General features: G+C 42.9%; 1 protein-coding gene across 1 annotated transcript in view; it reads right to left on the bottom strand.

Annotated features, from left to right (window-relative positions):
* Positions 1-3250: 3250 nt before the first annotated feature.
* CDH20 (cadherin 20) overlaps positions 3251-19861 on the bottom strand; it is a 114392-nt gene continuing 97781 nt past the window's right edge. Inside the window, exons 8-12 of the mRNA XM_074897864.1 lie at positions 17438-17574; positions 14854-14975; positions 12861-12978; positions 6257-6508; positions 3251-4788 (exon numbers count right to left, since the gene is read on the bottom strand). Coding sequence (XP_074753965.1) covers positions 4289-4788; positions 6257-6508; positions 12861-12978; positions 14854-14975; positions 17438-17574 — 1129 coding nt within the window. The 3' untranslated portion in view covers positions 3251-4288. The remainder of the gene's footprint in view (positions 4789-6256; positions 6509-12860; positions 12979-14853; positions 14976-17437; positions 17575-19861) is intronic.

Raw genomic sequence — 19861 nt, 5'->3', positions numbered from 1 at the left:
TAGTCTAAACTTTCTCTGGTGCAACTTGAGGCCATTCCCTCTTGTCCTATCGCTTATTACTTGGTTAAGGAGACTCATCCCCAGCTCTCCGCAACCTCCTTTCAGGTAACTGTAGAGGGTGATGAGGTCTCCCCTCAGCCTCCTCTTCTCCAGACTAAACACCCCCAGTTCCCTCAGCTGCTTCTCGTACGACCTGTGCTCCAGACCCTGCACCAGCTTCGTTGCCCTTCTCGAGTCATTCAATGTCCTTTTTGTAGTGAGGGGCCCAAAACTGAACACAGGAATCGAGGTGCGGCCTCACCAGTGCCGAGTACAGGGCTCAGATCCCTTCCCTGTCCCTGCTGGCCACGCTATTGCTGACACAAGCCAGGATGCCATTGGCCTTCTTGGCCCCCTGGGCACACTGCTGGCTCCTGTTCAGCCGGCTGTCAATCAACACCCCCAGGTCCCTCTCTGACTGGCAGCTCTCCAGCCACTCCTCCCCAAGCCTGTAGCGCTGCTGGGGGTTGTTGTGGCCCAAGGGCAGCCCCCGGCATTTGGCCTTATGGAAACTCCTCCAGTTGGCCTCAGCCCATGGCTCCAGCCTGTCCAGGTCTCTCTGCAGAGCCTCCCTACCCTCGAGCACATCAACACTCCCACCCAACTGGGTGTCATCTGCAAACTGACTGAGGGTGCACTCGATCCCCTCGTCTAGATCATCAATAAAGATGTTAAACAGGAGTGGCCCCAAAACCCAGCCCTGGGGGACACCATTTGTGACCGGCTGCCAACCAGATTTAACTCTGTTTACCACAACTCTCTGGGCCCAGTCGTCCAGCCAGTTTTTTACCCAGAGAAGTGTGCGATTGTCCAAACCTCGAGGAGCCATTTTTGCCAGGAGAATGCTGTGGGAAATGGTGTCAAAAGCCTTGCTAAAGTCAAGGTAAATTACATCCACAGCCTTTCCCTCATCCAAAAAGCAGGTCGTCCTGTCGTAGAAGGAGATCAGGTTTGTCAGGCAGGACCTGCCTTTCATAAACCCGTGCTGACTGGGCCTGAGCATCTGGTTGTCCCTCATGTGTTGCATGATGGTGTTTAGGATGAGCTGCTCCATCAGCTTCCTGGGCACCAAAGTCAAGCTGACAGGCCTGTAATTTCCTGGATCATCCTTCCGTCCCTTCTTATAGATGGGTGTCACACTGGCCAATTTCCGATCAGTCGGGACCTCCCCGGTCAGCCAGGACTGCTGGTAAATGATGGGAAGTGGCCTGGCGAGCACCCCAGCCAGCTCCTTCAGCACCCTCGGGTGTATCCCATCCGGTCCCATAGACCTGTGTGTGTCTGTGTGATGCAGCAGGTCACTGACTGTCTCCTCCTGGATTGCAGGGGGGTCGTTCTCCCAGTCTCTGTCTTCTGGCTGTGGAGCACCTAACAAAAGTGCTGTTGGTTGTTCCCCACCGAGTGGTACACGCAACCTGGGAAGATGCTCTCGGCTGTCTCATAGCCTGTCTTGCAGAGGCCACTGCCGGGGGCTTCTGCGGGTAAAACCAAACCTTGGAGCAGCTTGTCCTGGGAAAACCCTCAGTAAATGCAGTAGGTATCTTCAAGTTGAAGACAATATGATGCTAGACTGCATTTCTGCCCCTCTACCTCCCACTCTGCCTACAACAGGAGATGTAAACCATTGCAGTATCAGGACATGAAGAACTAATCAGAATCTTTTTGTTACTGTAGACTGTGACTAAAGGGGGAGGCAGTAATGGTCTGAAAATACCAAACCATAGCTCTACAGAGGGACAAAGTCATCTATGTGCCTTGTAGGCTTGTATGGCAGCAAGGGATACTTGCTTTATACTTCCCAGGGAAGGCTTTCTGCACTGAATATATTGATGCAGTGGAAGATTGCCTAGAAGGGTTCCAGATGCTTAACTATTAGGAATTTTAAGAATAAACAGGCATCTGCTTAAAATAATATATAAAAATATATTAAATATATATATAATGATTAATTCAGACAGGGAAGTGGTGTAATAATGTCCTCTCTTATCTTCCTTCCTGCCCTATGTTCTGTGATTCCTATTGGCTCAAGAGCTGAGGAAGCTCTCGGAAGTCTCTCAACAGCAGTTTTGCATCCTGTACACCACTTCCTTGATCATGGTGGTTGCCGTTCTTTGTCTAGTGTTATAAAATCAATGTGATATATGAGGGTAAGTGCTATGGGATGAGTAAAAGAACCATTATCACCTATTTTTCAGTGCTCTTTCTGCAATAGTGTAAGGCAGGTTCAGGTGATAAGCAGTATTATGTTGTATGGCGTATTATGTTTGTTAAGGCACAGATTTTAATTGTGTCAGATGAGCAAATGTTTGGAAAGTCACTAAAAGATTTTTGATTTGTTAGCTGCCTGGCTCTCCAGAGGTGCATGACTTAGTACGAGTTTGTGGAAACAAGGCTCCTGTCTTAAACGGGTATAGTCTAAGATTAGGCAAAGTAGAGACAGCAGTGTTTTGTGCTCATCTGCAACAGAAACTAAGTGCAGTATGCACTTGGTAGAAGTGTGGTAACTGGGTGATTATGTCTGCACATCTGTTTTCTGGGCAATTTGAGATGGAGAGAATCCTTATCTAGAAAGTAATCTGAAAATGCCATTGCAGACTGTTCTGCTTTCAGAAGCCTTTCTCCACCTTCCATGAAACTTGTGTTAGTGTAATTTCCCTGGCCCTTCCCATTTACATGTGCAAACAAGAGAAGATCCAGGCTCAAAACTTCGATTGCCGAGTAAGAATGACCAGAAACGGATACTGTGTGTTACAGACTGTCATGTGTCTGACGGCATGAGATTCTGTCAGGGCTGTGTAACTGTTTTCCAAGCTTTCTGTCAGGGCTGTGTAACTGTGTTCCAAGCTTCTCAATGCCCCAGCCATAACGTTTTAAAAAAATCAGCCAAGACTTTCTTTTGACTTCAGCATGGTTGAAACAGAAAAGTAACTATTCTGGTGTGCTGAACTTGGTCTGATTCACTGCTAAGGACAATGTCCAAGTGAACAATGATAAAAGAAGCAGAAAATCCATTCAAACCTGCAAACTGAAGGCTTGTCTCCTTGACGTGATGCTGATGAACAATATTTTCGTGATGCTCAAGGCATGTAAAGCCACAGATAAACACTAATTACTGTGTGCAAAGTAGTCAATAAATTGCCATTCAGACTTTCCCTTCTGTTTAACTTTTATTAAAAGAGGTGCTAAGGTACTGTACTGTATGCAGTACATCATATTTATTACCAAAATTAACAAATATACAAAACTTATACATGTAATTTTCTTACATCCATTTATTGGTCTATAATACTGCATTTGTTCAAGTAGGTTATCTACAGTATGTAAACATCCCTTGGATTGACTTCACACAGATTAGGAAAGCCCATCTAACCCATGTAGTTACCAAATATAGCTTTTTCTTTTTTTTAAATTTATTTGGCTTTCATTGGTAGAATCTAATCTTCACATTTGGCACATGGAAGAGACATCTACAGTGCAAAAGAGGCAGATTTTCTGGTTTTGTTCTGAGCAGTTTAGCGGAGTCATGGTTTTAAAGAGCCAAGAATAAATTTACACAAACTTCATAGGAGATGGATTAGTGTTAATGCCAATGACTCACAGATCAGTCATCAAACTAGAGCAGAAATTCAACGCCTCTTCCCCAGCCCTCTCAGCCAGGTGGAAAAAAACCCCTCAGCCTTGTTTCTAAAGGCTTAAAAAGGACTCAGTTAGCAACAGAGAGAGGAGGTTTAGTTTACAAAGAGCCCTCTGAGATTCCAGTTTAAATTTTCTGCTTTGTGGGATTTTTTTTCTTGTTAGCAAGCAATTTTTTTTTTTTTTCTTTTTAATGGGGGAAAGATAACCGGTGGGGAACAACTTTTCTGAGCTGGAAATTTCTCAGTGAGTCAGAGATTACAGTTGGAGTTTACAGATCTTTGAACCCAGATGTATAGAGCTCAGTAAGCTGCCGTGTACAAGGGAGAGAGAACGGGAGTAATGTCATTATATTCCAGGAGCTTTCCAATTTTGCTGTAAAAACCAGGAAAAAACTTTCTTCCTTCTGCTTCTCACTGTTTCAAATACATGACTTAATTTAACTGAGTAAAGCTGATCCAGAGAGACCTTCATTCGCACCATTCTTCCCATTCTCATCCAAGCACCGTATTGCTATTTTTTAGGAGGCCTCACCTATGTCCATGGAAGCATCTGATGAGAATGGACCTAACTGGACACCGTTTCACATGGAAACCCCTCTGCCATTCCTCGTCCGTTACCACAGAGCCCCGCTGCTGTCCGTGGCACCGTACATCTCAGCCAGCTTTTTGAAGCGCGGCCCCCAGTCCGTCAGGTAGTCGTAGCTCTGGTCTGAGTCTGTTGTCACCGACTGTAGGGAGCTGAGTGACTCCGCCACTGAGCCGTTCCCTTCAAACATGTATGTCTGGAGGGAGTCGAAGGGAGGCGCCCACAGGTCCATGTCAGCTTCGTACAGCTTGGCGAGCACGTAGTTGTGGACGTTGTTGTCCATGACGCACGCCTGAGGCACGTATCGGGAGAGGCTCTCTATTTCAGGGAGCATGTCCTGCCGGTTTTTCAACACCAGCTGAGCCTCCCGTGGGTTCCACATGGCAGCGATATCAAAGGCCTCTGTGTCCTCCTCCCCACCGCCCTCATCGTCGTACCTGACGATGTTCTCGTGGATGTTCTCCTCCTCATCAATGATGTATGGCTGCTTCCGCTGGCGCCGCATGGAGAGGATGAGGAGCACCAGCACTGCAGGAGGCAACCAAGACACAGGGCCATCAGCGAGGGGGCAGATCTTGCAAGGGCTTCAGGCTCTTTGCTGCCCTATTTTCCCCTTGGTAAGCCCAGCCAACCCCTTGGATTTAAAGAGCTGTGGTGTCTGTAGGTGGAGGGGTATAGAAATCCCCCACCCTCCAGACAAAAGTAGTAACTTGAGGTCTGGCTAATCTGCCCCTTTTCTCACCTTAATTCTTAATGCCTGGTGACACTTAGGACACACATATCCAGCGGTGCTTGCAATGCACTGCAGCAATACCTGAGCTACTTTCAAGCTAGCTAGATCAGGTATCAGTAACAGTTTATCTGCAGCAGCACACAGCTCCATAGAGATATTTTTTTCCTGCTGTACACAGCAGGGTTTTGCAGCCTGCTTTTGGAATGCCTTTTGGGCTGGGCACTGCACATGACATAGATGGATGGTGCTGAGGCACCGTAGTGATATGTCTGCCTACACAACAGAATGTACAGCTCTAACCCCTTAGTCTGCTCCAAAGCATTTTTTTTTTTGTTTATCTGCAAGCCTTCTGCAGTGCTGCAGTGCTGGTGCTCCTCATCCTCCCCATGCTTGTAGTATGGGGAGGAGTGGTCATACAGGCACCAGAGCACCTTACTATTGAAAATGGGCTGTCATGTGGTGACTGTATTTCCAGGGCTAGAACTCAGCAAAGGTTTTGAATGCTGAAATTTTGAACTGAGGTATCTAGGCTCCTTTGAAGAGCCAGAACTGAGGCACTTTTAAAGATGTTTTCCTGTATCTTACTTCACTGTTCCTCAAACTGTGCCCCCTGAAATTTCAGGGAATGTATGTTTTGAACTAGTATCTCATGACTTGAGAGAGTGAATGAGGGAACTGAAGTTCTTTTGATACCAACAACTAACAGGGGGCATAGCAGGTCTGGACAAGAAAGGATGAAATTTATTTGTGGAGACAGAACACATGCAAGATGCTCATCCCCTTTACAGCACCATTTAAATGTATCATCTCAAGGAAAATGGATGGAGGTGGGGATATCTCCTGCCAAAAGACAAGAGGTGAAACTGGGCTTACCACTATTTCCTGTGGGAACATATGATCAGAAACTGCTGAGAGTGAGACAGTAACCTGTCCTCATCCACAGATCCCAGCACTTCTGGCATACTCCTTCCAGGAAAGCAGGGCCATACCAGACATCCTGGCACTCTGGACATCTGGCAGAAATACTTGCAGGCCATAGTCTTCTCCCATTCCTACACCCAGCATCTGAAGCCATATGTAGCTGACTACACCATCTGGTCCTTGATTTGGCCCTTTAAGTATCTATATATGTGTGTCTACATATAATGTATACATAGATGTGTGTGTGTGTGTGCCTTTGTGTCCTTCACCTTCAGTGGATCAGCAACCCCCTGGCCAGAACCAAAGAGTTTGTCCCCTCTCAAGAAGAAGCCAAGGGTTTACCTAGCAGGACAAAGATGCAGGCAAGGATTGCAATGAGTGCCCCTCTGCTCAGGCTGACGGGGAGGGCGTAGGCCTCCGCATTGCAGGACATCACCATGCCGTCATCATCACAGCTGCACACGTGCACGGTCAGTGTGCCTGTGCTGCTCAGCACGGGGCGGCCATTGTCACTGATCAGGATGGGGAGGTAAAAGGTGTTCTGCTCATGTTGTCTGAAGCCGGAGCGCCTTGTCAAAATCCATGCCGTATTGTCTAAGGGTAGAAAATAAATGGAGAGAAGAGCTTGTATGCAGAGCAAATAAATTCAGCAGAGAAGGAAGGTTAAGAAAATCAGCCCTAGACCTGCACACATTTGTCTTCTCTCTTTTTTCCTTTGTTTTTATCAGTTTCTCACTAATCAGCATTTTGTCTCTGCCTCCTCTATTCCAGTATCTTCTCAGGCCATAGCTCCAAACCTGCAAGGCATACACACCTTGGGAGTTGCCTTTACCCCTTCTGACATAAAGTGCCCAGGGCAAACTCACAGCCTTCAGATTTAGCTAAAAGAGCTTTCAGAAGACAAGACAGAAATGAACAATTGAAGGCAACTTGTCCCTCTTTGTTCATGCTCAGCAGCTTTTCCAGACCTCACTCTTAAGTGCTGCCACCATTTTGGAGATGCTGGTGTATAACCCTTGTGGACATGTTAAGGTACTTTTTATGTTTTTTGATACATGGCATAGTCATCTGCTTAGGGCAACAAGAAGACAAAGGAAAACCCAGCTTGCTATCCTAAAGCAGCAGCAAGTTGAAAATTTGCAACTAAACATTTTTCAGGGAAATACATGCAATTTCATTGGCACATTTGCCATTGAAAAAAGTCAGAATGCTTCATGTTATCAGTGTCAGAATTATTCTGCTTTGATGTGACCATTCTGCTTCATTTAGTGTGACCGCCTGTTTTTTATAAGAACTTAAATCAAAAGGAATCAAAATGATGCTGCTGAAACCTAATAGTAAGAGAGTGACCTAACAGCCAGCTGCTGTTGGTCATTTCAAGGGAAATCCCTACCTTTGGGGCTTTTTCCTCCATATTCAGCATGTTTTTAAAATGTCAGAATTTCCCAGTGGCATTTGAATTCCTGTCTACCCCCTCCCTCAAATTCCTCAGACTGTGCACCAAGATTCCTAATCAAAAAGAAATTTGATTCAGGAATTTGTTCTTTTCAATTATTATCTCAGGAATGCCAAGGCAAAATCTTTGGAGATCAGTGATGATTTTGTCAGCGCTGACCTTCCAGCTTCTTGGCCTCAGAGGCTTTTGGAAGCACGAGATCAAATGTTTCCATTGTGATCTGGGCCACTAGGGAGTCTAAAGGAATCTGCAGGAAAATTGGCCCTTCTTACAGACATGTCTGCAAATCTTGCGTCAGCAAAGATAAATGGGGAACATAGGTACTTATTCTCTTTGACAAACCTACAAGCCCTCACCCCATGAAATGATGCTGTGGGATTTCTGGGAGCTGATCTTTATACAGTTTCTTTTACTGCTTAGTTTTGTTTCCTGTTTCTTTGTTTCAAAAGAGGTCACAGTCCGACCATCTGCATCTCCAGGTTGTTACCAATGTATATTTGCTCTGCTTGGAAATGCAGGAAGCCAATCAGCTGTTCCCAGGTGGACTGACACAATGGGGCTGCTACCTGGCAATGGCAAGAAACCTTCTGATCACAAGCAGAGTGTGAACAAAGCCAAAATATCAACAAGGGGTTGTTCCATTTCCTTATTATTTCCCTGTCAATTCACTGCTAAAATTTAAATCTTGGGTGATTTTCTTCTGTGCAGAGACTCAGGTTACATGCAGATGTATTATCTGATGTAGTCTGAACATCAGAAATGATTTGATGTCTTTTAGGAATGAAATCAGGAGTGTTATATACAGCCAGCTATGGAATATATGCAAACTCAAGCTAGACTCTCTAGACTTGCCTGTTAGACTTAAATTATTCTCCATGTTCCATACTTTGTGCTGCAAATTTTATGGCATTCAGACAGTACTGGCACACGTAAGTATTGAGACATTGGGCTCCACAGTTCATGAGATTAGTTTGAATTTTGACATGATTTTAAAAGGAATCTCAGGGTATTTTATTTCTTGCACATCAATGACATTTCAAGCTTTTATTCTGAAAGCATAGAATTCTGACATGTGTTTGCATGTGAATATATAGTGAAATTGTAGTGTCTCAATAAATCATGTGATCCCAAGAGCTGTATCTTTGAGGAAAAACCATCAGGTGCAAGGTGAAATCCCTAAAGTTGCTTAAAATTGATTATGTTTCAATGTTTACTGATTTCACCACGCTTTGATATGCCATGTAGCTCTGAATTTACACAGCAGGTGTAGACATAGATAATTTTCAGGAATTTGTCCCAAAACCCAGCAGAGAGCAGCACCCTGTGGCTCCCGTGGCTCCTGGGCTGTGGGCAGGAGCGCTCTCCTGCAAACCTCCCTCTCTTCTCTGTTGGGGCACATGCAAGTGCTTTCTCTCCCTCAGGCTGTTTATGTGCCCTTTAGTATGTGCTCTCCAGCTATTAATACCACATCTTTTCATCACTGGGCCTGTTTTAGCATGAGAAAGAGCCGCCCAAAGGGCAGAAAATGGCAAAGTGCCTGCATTTATGCTGTGTCAATGGAAATGTCTGAGTCATCTGAACGGTGTAGTGATTTGGTTACATTTCTCTTTCCTGGGAGAAAGACCTACTCTCTTTAAACTGACTTACAATAGAAGTCACAAATTTTACTCAGCTGACAGCAAACCTTCATTTTATGTAAAATTGTTCTTTGTGAGGGCAAAAGACTTCATTATTCTGAGCTGGCCATACTTTGCCTGTAGAAGTTACAGGCAGTGAACCTGACTGAAGCTGTGCAAAATCAGCTAGTGAGATCTCAAGTGTTTTTAACAATAATTCATTTTTTCAGGCTGAAACCAAGTTTCTATAATCAAATATTGAAAGATATATGTGTACATATATATTTTTGCTGTGATATGCTGACCCTATCAACCACATCTTAAATGATCTTGGTGATAAAATTGTCTTGGTGACTCTCAGCATTACATTTTGACCCTTTTGTTTTGCTTTGCTTTGTACCAGGCAGGCATCCAAATCATCCCTAAAGAATCGCTCTACCTGTTACTCTGGAACTGCAATACATTGGTGCCAAAGCTTGTGGTGTGACTCATCAAAAGCAACGTGATTTGACGTGCTACTGCAGTGCAAAGGGCATGCTGGAATGTGATGCAGCATGGCAGAAACCAGAATACACAATTTTCTTCCAACTTTGATATCTGCTAAGCCCCAGCCATCAAGAGAAGGGGGCTTGTAAGGACATGAAAGCCCCATTATATTGGAAAAAAAAAAAGCATAATAAGAATGCACAATATTTTTGCATCACAGCCTCCAACAGTGTCTTTGGCTCACAGAGGGCTGGACAATAGCACTTATCTACCGTGCTGAGCAGAGATACTGAAGATTGCAGTATGGTGGGTTCCACACCTTTGAGATCAGCAGGAGGTGAAAACTGAGCTTCCTGTGGGTGTGCAGGCTGGTGTCTTTAGGTGGTTGCGAAAGCAAGCCATGGAGCATCTCCTTCCTGCAGTTTGGTGCTCCACTGGGAGTAATGTACCTCCCTGGAGAGGTCAGGGGAACTAACCACTGTGTCACGAATCTTGAGATCAGAGCTACCCACCGCTCTTCTCACAAGAAAGGCTTGGTTTCTTCCTGTATGCATCTGTACAAGAACTCAGGATGATTAGCCCAGAACTTCTGTTAGTTTTTAAAAAATAAGTGTAAAAATGATGAATAGTTAGGAATAATATAAAGAAATATTTAACCAGGAGTGGGAGAAAGAGCACAAGGAAGCAGGCATTACAGACACCACCAGCTTGAGGAAGGGGTCACATTTTTCATGGGGATTTTCAGCTCACTGCTTTTGATCTCTGTCAAAGTCTGAGGTAAACCAGTTTTAGGGAAGGATGAAATAGCTGAAAAAATTCCTAGGACAAATTTAAATGCAATGGGGAGGACTTCCAGTGATGGGCCTGGCAGTGGTATGACACCGATGCCTGCACCCATCACAGTGGGTACCCTCCATCAGTTTTTAGTACTCAAAGATGGAAGGCAGCAGTTAAGGGTCAACAGAAGATCGGCTCAGCATTTAATCTGGAAATGCAGTTATCTTATTTTGTCCTTCATCCCATTCTTACAGCAAGCCTCTTTTGCCAACTTTTCCCCAGCATAATCTCACCTGGATTTAGAAGCGGGGGAAGATGGCTTGCTAATGCCCTACATCAGTAACCGAAGAGATGGGAGACCCCAGCTCAATTCCCTGCTTTGTCACATATATCCTATATGGCCTTGGGAAGTCATTTAGGCTCAGATCTTTGCAGATACTTACATGTCTATCTTCCACTGATTTTACTGAACTCAAAGGGAACCAGGCACGTAAGTAGCTTAATTTCTCCTTGCCCTGGATCCCTGTCTATAAAGTGGAGAACAATAGGATTTCTCTGTCTGCTAGAGATATGCAGAGAATGAACAGACTGAAGAAGTTCTCAGAGACTAAAATGACAAGGGCCAAAGAAATATGTAAAACAGTTAATCAGAATGCAAACTGTGATCTATCTGTTGCTCAGTACAAATCAAGGTTTTAACTGTTGCCAGGATGGCTGCATGTCTTGCAGCTTCTCTTACTGCTGTATTGGACAACCAAGTAATCAGCACAATTGCTGATCTTAATAGCGCCTTCCCACAGCCCGGAAAGTATTGCTGTCTTGTGTTTACTTGCATAGGTTGTGACTAGCAAGGTGGGTCTCTTTCTTGTGACATGTGGTATAGCTATCCCCTCTGTGACTAAGTCATATAATTTATATAGTCCTTAGTGGTCCCTAGATGAAAATATAAATATAAATTATTGTTACTGAAATGACTACTGTACTCCAAATTGCTGAGGCAGTAAATGAGTCCTTAATGTGTATATTTCAAATGGTCAGTGGTTTGATACTTAACATTTTTATTTCAAATTTCTAACCAATAGTACCCTAAGGTTCTTGTAATATATATCTCTCTGGAAAACTGGTATTTTACAGAGAGTGGGAGGCACAGCCATTCAGTCACTGCTGTCACTATAAATTATTGCAAGTATGGCCTTAAACAGAAAAAGTACATCTGATGCTGGGGATTTTGTGAGTTTCTTTTTTTAGAACAATGCCTTGAGGATGAGATGAGCCTAGTTTGCCAAATGTTTTAGCAATAGTTGTGTTTTATTTGTTCACTTATTTTGGCAATATATATTCAAAACTAAAAAAAGAGGGAGACATGGATAGAGAAGGAGATAAAAATGAAAGAAATTGTGTGTGGAAGTTCAGGGACACTCTAGAAAAAAGCTGCTTTTAGGATGAAAAAGCATTAGCATGCTGTGGAGGAGGGCTCCAGACTCTGCAAGTAGCATGTTTTTAAGACATGTTTGGTTAGTGACAGCAGGGCCTTCTTTATTAGCCTCTGTGTTGCCTTTCATATGCCTGCAGAGGCACAGATAAGGGCTTATGGAAGTGCCACAAGTAGACATGTGTGGGAGCAGGGGGAGGCACTCTGCTTGGAGACTGGCCACGAGTGTGCTTCAGGTGGCCAGTCCTTCTCCCCCTTTATTCTGGAATTGCTTGCTGATCTGTAGTTCTTTACACATTAAACTTCTACTGAAATCCAGCCCCTTCATATTGACTTTCAAAGATCTGCATCAGGTCACTCTAGGTTGTCCCTCTTTCCCAACGAAGGCTGGTGTGGACCCGACCTCAGCACCGTTGTCTGCCCATGAAGATCTTCTATCACCAGCAGTCATGCAAAAGCCTGCCACAGCAGGGCTTTTCTGCAGACTCCAAAACCACCAAAGCTTCCTCAAAAGAAGCAAATTCCACTGGTTAGGATACTCAAACGCCAGTGCTTTGCCATGGGTCTTCCCACTGGGGTTTCAGTTTCTACTTAGCATATCTTACTCAGACTTTTAGCTGTATGCCAAGTTACCCCCCTAAGGCTCTTCATCTCCTCCCTCCCTCCCTTTCCTAGGGAAATGAGGATATGCAAAGAGGAAGAAAAAAAGTGCTTGGAGGAAAAGACTGGAACAGTACAAGAACTTTCCCTTTCTGTGCCTGGGAGAAAACATGAAGAGTAACAATAAAAGAGCAGTGTAATTCCCTTCAGATTTGTCTCCTAGTTCCAGTTGCTATCCTACCTTTAAGCATCTCCTTTTGAAGGAACGCAATTTCCACTCCGGTAATCCGAGATGCCTGCAGCCTGACCACAAGACCTGAATTTGCACAAAACACTGGCACATTTCCTCGAAGAAGAAAAAGAGGCCTACTGCTAGAGAATATTTATAGAGAAGAAAATATCATATAACCTTCAAGTGTATTAAGTAATATGTCATTTTATCACTGCCTTTAAGGAGCAGGTGTCACTTGGTATTATTTCTAATGGCAGTCTTATCACACACTGTAAGTCACAGACTCTCAAGTCCAACTCAGGCATTAGAAATTAGAGTAGCTAACTGTCTGTGTCCACTCTGATTACCTTGATTGTCCCTTAGAGTAAAGTTGGGGTTGTTGGCTGCCTCTGGAGCCAGGCTGTAGTAGAAGTGCTGACCCTCCTGTGGGTCATCCCTGTCAATGGCGCTCACTGTCTGGATCAGCTACAGAATATGAGAACAAAGCAGAAACAGGTGACAAGTAATATATATATATATATTATAAATAAGTAAACATAATATTTATATATATATGAATATAAGCAACTGGAGCATTTGAATAAAACTGTCTTGCAGAGGTACAATAGATAACTCAAGAAGAGACTTAAACCTTGCAGGCTTCATTTATTTTGCGATGTTCATGCAAATCACTTTTAAACAAAGGAGGAGATAGTCAGTTTGTTTCAAATAACAGATACTTTTTTCTCATACATCCCTGTCTTCTGTTGCACGTTTCTTTTTTCTTTTGAGGGCCCAGTGTGTCCAGAAGATTCATTGTCCATTAGAGAGCTTGTAAGAAAGTCCATATTTATTTTCAGCTTCATTTTGCAAGTAGAAAAGGACTTCAGGTTGATTATTTTATCACTCTCTTAATTTTAAATCAATTAAATTCTTCCCAAGATGTCAGTGGAGAAGAAAGAGAGAAAGGCAACCATGCAGAGACTCTGCATATGCAATAAATAACACCATGCAAAGAAACTAAGACAATGCTAAATCCAGAAAGAGATTTGTCACCTCACCTATAGAGGCTTAGTAAAGTAGGTCTAACACCTTGAAGCACAGTGAGCTATAGCTCTGTCTGAATAAACATTCTGACATCTTTTTAGTCAAGGAATAAATCTTCACCTGGATTTTTGCATTCAGAACTTATTTTTGGATTCAAAGGCAAATGACAGACCCATAAAGTCTTATTTACCACCTTTATAACTGATTTCAGACCTTTTCAAAATGTGGCAACAGAATTTGGCTTTCTATACTGAAGGAAGTCCCAATTAGCATGCATTTCTCAGAAAGCTTATTATTTAGGACACTCACCCTTCAAAACTAGGAAAAAAGCTAGGCAATGATTTCTATTCCCTATATTATTAAGGACCTCTATAAATTAGTGAGATGAAATTATCCTGTGTATGATAGTTGTGAGGACAGTTGTCCCAGCCGTAAGTAGTTATTTTATCCTGCTTCACAGCATGCTGGGAGAAGCTTCAGTGAACACAGAGTGATAGTACTAGCATAATTTTTCCTTCCCAAATAATGAGTGGTGCATGTATGTGTTAAAACTATACGAGTCAGCTTTGCCTTAGGAGATGCAGGTCCCCACTGTGGACCCTGGGTGGTGAACCATCAGGTTGCCTCTCCACAAGTGATCAGCAGTAGAGCTTGCACCAGCTCCAGCGAGGAAAAGCTCATGCCTATCTGTGATACAGGCAGACTTTGTTTAAAGTCTTTTATGGGGTTTTGGAAGGGAGAGGAGAAAAGAGGCTTCACCGCCTGCTTGGAAGTGCTGATTTACAGTGCACAGAGTGGCAAGTCCTGTGTTGTCTATGGCTGTTTGTCATCTCCAGTTCACAGCAAAAAAGATTCAGTTTGGCACCCCGTTGAAGCTGATGTAGTATGTTCTGTCCAGCTCTTAAATTCAGGGGTCCTGAAGACTCTTATAAAAAGGGTCTTTTAATAGTAATCCTTTTCTGTCACATGTGGGCTGGGCTGATTCCATGGCACTCCTCTCTTTGTTGCTGCTACAGGACACACTGGGTGTTTGCCTGCTGGCACATGCTCAAGGGAAGGCTTTATTTCAGCCAAGAAGTGTATTGCACAGTGAGCCTGGAAACTACTGCAGGAGAAAAAAGGGGTGCTATATATGATGCTAATCCTGGTGTGATATGATTGCTTTTTCAAAGCAGCACAGACAGCTCCTGACGAGAGTACAGACGAAATGTGTGTTTAGCTGAGCCCTCTTTCCAATGCTCACCCTTTCTGGCACGCTGTCTCCATGTAGGACAGCATCCCCCCCCAACCCCTGGTATCACTAGCATTTCTCACCTGCCCCGCTTTGGCGTTTTCACAAACAAAAGCTTCATAGAACCTTGCAAACTCTGGTGCATTGTCATTCACATCCAGGACTTTCACTGTCACGGAGACGCTGCCCACCTGTGATGGATTGTCTGGAAGGAGAAGCCACAACGTAAAGAAAGGCAATACAAGGGAAGAATAAGAGGCTGCTCCTCACTCTGCTCAAGAGGTAAAGCAGCTTTTTCATTACTGACTTGCATTAAGTGGCATTTTCCCAATAGGAACTGTGGTCGCTTCTGGGTTGTGTGACTCGTGGTGAAGTTGCAAATGCTGCTCTGTGTCTGTCCTGGTTTCCCATCTAATCACATCTTTTCCAAACAAATTCTGTGAAGGACTTCAACCTAGTTCAGTCCAATGGGACTATTTCTACACCAAAAGCATTTTTTTTTATTGCCCTTTGACTGGGCAATACTGTTTATTAAGCCTTGGTACTGGTAGCACGAATTAGGAAGACACTCTTTTAGGATAGGCTTGTTACTCAGAATTTGTTTAAAGTGGTAATTCTGCAGTTCAGATATGTTTTTGCTCAGAATTTATGTTCCTTGAACTCAAAAATAGTGTCAAGTCTTTGGACAGGGGGGTTTAAAATGTAATAACACATGAAATTGTACAGAAAAGTGTTCACTGAAACTTTAAAATGGCAATGAAAATTTTACATTCTGCATGACATCATTTGTGATATTTCTGTCCCACTGGTTCATTAGCTTTCTTTGCCAGTAAGTCCATACATTGTTTCGCATAACTTCACAATTTCCAAACTAAGTAGCCACAGAATATTTTTTTTGTCTTACTGTGTTTTTCTGCCCCCAAACATCTTTTTTCCCTTATTTAATGATAAAACAAAACTGTAAGCAGAAAGAAAAAATCATTATTAAGAGGTTATAAAAGGTGCAAAAATCCAGAAAATTCTTAAAAATGAGTATTCTTTTTAGCCATACAACTTTGTGCATTTATCTCCAAAGAAATTATATGTTCATATAAACAACAGAGAATTTTCTTACATTCTGGAATTTTCTTCAGTGTTCAATGTGCTGCATCCATAACGTGTTACATTGTATCACTGAGATAATACTCTTAAACTATATTGTTTCTCCCTAATTTATAACTTAATCCTTCAGCTTCCCACATATCCATACCTGTCTTGCTAACACATCTGTCATTGTGGCAGATGAATGCCTGCATTTACACTCTTAGTAATATTGATCTAACTTTTAAAACTAGGAGCTTTATTCAGGAGTGCACAACTATGACATTCTTGAAACTATTCACTAAATTAAATATTGTGCTGCACATGTATAGAGCAAAACTGACAGATTGACAGAGGATGAGTCAAAGGAAGACATGCCTTCATATTGGTTTCACCCTCGAGTGCTGCTACAGGGGCAGCTTTTACAGACTCGTGTGTGTATGTAGATTTACATGGAATTTCAATGGCCATTGGCGGCTGAAAAATAAAACTAGCATAAAAATAGAGGGGGGTGAGATCCTATCATGTCACCAACCGTTCTCACTCCTAAAAAGGGGACAGAAAGGCATAGTGTGCTGGAACAGCCTGCAAATATGTGGCAAGAGTCACCCCAAATCTTGTGAAATATTCCCTCTGCTAACTTCAAGTTGTCTGATTGCATTTTGGGCAAGCTTCTTTTTCCCACTCAAACTGTGCCATATCTCTGGTACAGTCTGGGTGTGCAGGGAGCTCTCTCAGACATGAGGAATGACTTGGCTCTTGGCAGCAAGCTTCTGAAAAGCTGCTGCCCCTCAGCAGATGAACTGAGATCTTGAGCAAAAGCTATGTGGACCAAAGAGATTTCAGATGAAGATTGGGTGAACCTTTTATTTTATTTACTTATATATCCCAAGCTCCTTTATGAAGCTCACTTCTGTTAGTATTTCAAACTCAGATAAATTTTTCATACTGACACTATAAAATGATCAGCATGTCCTTGTTCTTATAGCCTTCCTAAATACCTAGCATGGATGAACCCTCAGCTGAGTTTTAGCTCATTGTAAAACCCAAAAGCATAGTGAGTTCAGCATACTAGAAGATCCCAAAGCACTCTGGCCCAAATTATTTATACAACAAGCAGATGGTGATGACATTTACTTGCTGCTGAACCAGAGCAGTTTTCAACTAGTGACCTAGCAGTGTAAGATCATTGCTGCCTCCCAGTCCCTGCACCACTCAATCCTCCCAGGTAGGACTGGCAGTTCTGGCAGCTGTGCAGCTTTTGCAGCGTCTGCTTTAGCTGACTAGCCCTTCTGACGAGCTACAGCTCTTGCAGAAACACGTTAAATAAATCCCTGGAATACTAATGAATTGAAAAAGCAGTACTCTGCATTTAATTGCCAGCCTCTACTCCTCCCACCACCCTATGAAAAGGAGTGTAAAAAATAAATAAAATGCAATATTCGCTTGTTGATGTCAGAAGAGTAATTTAGTTAATACGGCTTCCTACTCAGTGCATAAGAACATGTGAATTGCTGAATTTGGGTCTCTCAGCCTGCTTTGTCTATTGTATCTCTTTAATCTATGTACAGTCTGCATTCTCCTTACTCAGCTCCACGGCCAGCACCGTGATGTTGTGCCAAGAAACATCCTCCCGGTCAAGAGGTCTTGCAGTCATCAGTGCTCCTGATGTAATGTCGACATAAAAGAACCGCCCCGGATCACTACTTCTGTCAATTGAGTATCTGCAAGAGTACATATTAAAAATATTATGCAACCCTTGTGAAAACTGGGTGTTATAGCCAGTGAAGTACCCCAGCAATGGGAATGCTGTCATACACGGCTGATCCACATTCTTCCACAACCTAGTTATGTGCTCCATTGACTTGTGTAGGTACAGAGTGAGATGCTCAAAAAAACAGAGTATGTATGGATAATGGCATTTAATGGTAAGTAGGACTTGGATGGAGCTGGAAGACAGGGAGATTTAGAAGAAGAAGCCTCAAAGCAAGGCACGGCTCAGCACAGGAACATCTGCTTTACAGAGAGAATCTGTCAGTGAGGAGTGTGATTTCTTTTTCTAAGCAAAATAATTATGCCCTTTCCTTGGGCACAATTCAGACTGGATGAAAATGGCTTTGCATCAGTTCCAGGCACTTAGGCTGTTCCCTTCCTCATGCTTTTATATTCTCTCCTCCTTCAGTGGAATAAACTACCTGCATCCTGGACCATCCTACTGATTGAGCCAGGTCAATGCAAGGGGGATGATGACTGGCTTTCTCATATCATCCAGCCAGAGAAACAGCTCCCTCTGTGAGGTTGATTCATCATAATTACTGAACCTGCCTGGCCAATATCATATCAGTTTAATGCTGGGAACAAGCTTCTCTCACCTGTGAGGAAGGGAATGTGGTGGTACCTGCAGGCCAGAAAATCTGGGCAGGAAGACAGCTGATTTGACAGTTGTCACTGCTGTACTCCGTCAGAGGGACCATTTTGCAGGATGTGTAAAATACTCAATACCCTTCATACGCATCGCCTTGCTCTCCACAGCAGTTTGTGAGTTGCCTTCCTAGATAACTGTGTCAGCATGGTGAGAGATTCTTTGGCAAAAGCCACATGTGCTCATGTAAATGCCACAGCTTAGAACAGAGCCCACACTTATTCTCATTTTTGTTGGTTCTTTCTTCGAAGTTGATGGGAATTGAAAGCATTAGTCACAATGGATGCTGAGCAGGGCTTGTTCTTCTGAATTTTCTCCTTTCAGCACAAATGCGTTCACTAGAACAAGCATGCCAGCCTGATCTTTATCTAGGGACTTATTAAACTGGGATATAAAATACTATTGAGCTATGTTGTTGGAAAATGCTTTTACACTTCTTTTCAGAAAAATCAGAGGGTGGCATGGCAGGCTTGCTTCCCTTACCTTCCCTTACCTTCCCATCACTTCTTAAATAAAGACATTTCCGAGGCATTTGATTTATTTAGGAAATAAGAAAGAGTGTTGCTATATTTTGCTATAATAATTATTCTTGTATGAGGGCTATAAAAAGAATGTCTGACAGTTTAAGGCCAACGAGTATCTGAAATTGAATAAGGCCTTGTGATTAGTGGTGCGATATTAATCACCGGTGTCAAGAGGCACAGGTAGAGTCTTTGTCTGGATTCTCCACATTAAGTTCTCCTATTAATAATAATACCTGCCCCTTCATACTCATTTCCACTGTACTCTCTAGGTAATCTTCCTGAATTGCTTAACAACAATCATGGCATAATTCCAGCCATCAGAATTTCACAGTGTGCGAGTCCATATACTGGACACTGGGAAAATGAGGATTTGAGAATTCCCCCATGTTTAGTGAGCCCTTCCAATATGTGCCCTGGCTTTTCCATACTTGAAAAAATGGCAAAAAGAACTGTCAGATCACAGTTTTAATTTCAGTTTGATTTCATCTTGTGTAACAAAATATATATCTCTGGGATTTTGTTTTCCTTATCTTGCCTTACCCTGTGCAAAATGAATGCAGAGCACGTATAAAACATTGCTGGACTGATACTGCACAGAGTTGGCCTGGATTGAGGAGACCACTTAAGAGGCAAGGAGAACTAATTCCTAACATTTGCATTTTAGATAGCATTACAAATGGTATTTATTCCTTTTTTTCCTGTTTCCTCTACTCCAATCATTTATGTCTATATGTACAAGGTGTGGGGGAGGAATGAGGGAAGAAAGGAAGGAAAGTGGGAAGGGAGGAAGATGGGAAGAAAGGAAGGAAAGTGGGAAGGGAGGAAGATGGGAAGAAAAGGAGGAAGTAAGTTAGGGAGCAGCAGAGTTACAAAGGAATCTGCATATTTGCAACTGTTTATTTTTTTTTTAAATATATCTTTGGTGATGTATTCCATGCTTTATAGAGTGCTGTTTCATCAAGGGTAGTCACTGGAAAGCTCTGAAGAAAACTAAGAAAAACCTCATTAAAAATAACAATGAACACTTCTACCCTCTGATAGTCTGCAGAATTATACTATTTTAAG

Source organism: Athene noctua, chromosome 2, assembly GCF_965140245.1.
Source record: "Athene noctua chromosome 2, bAthNoc1.hap1.1, whole genome shotgun sequence".
Taxonomy (NCBI): domain Eukaryota; kingdom Metazoa; phylum Chordata; class Aves; order Strigiformes; family Strigidae; genus Athene; species Athene noctua.
The sequence above is the reverse complement of the archived record's forward strand: the minus strand, read 5'-3'. Positions and strand labels throughout refer to the sequence as shown.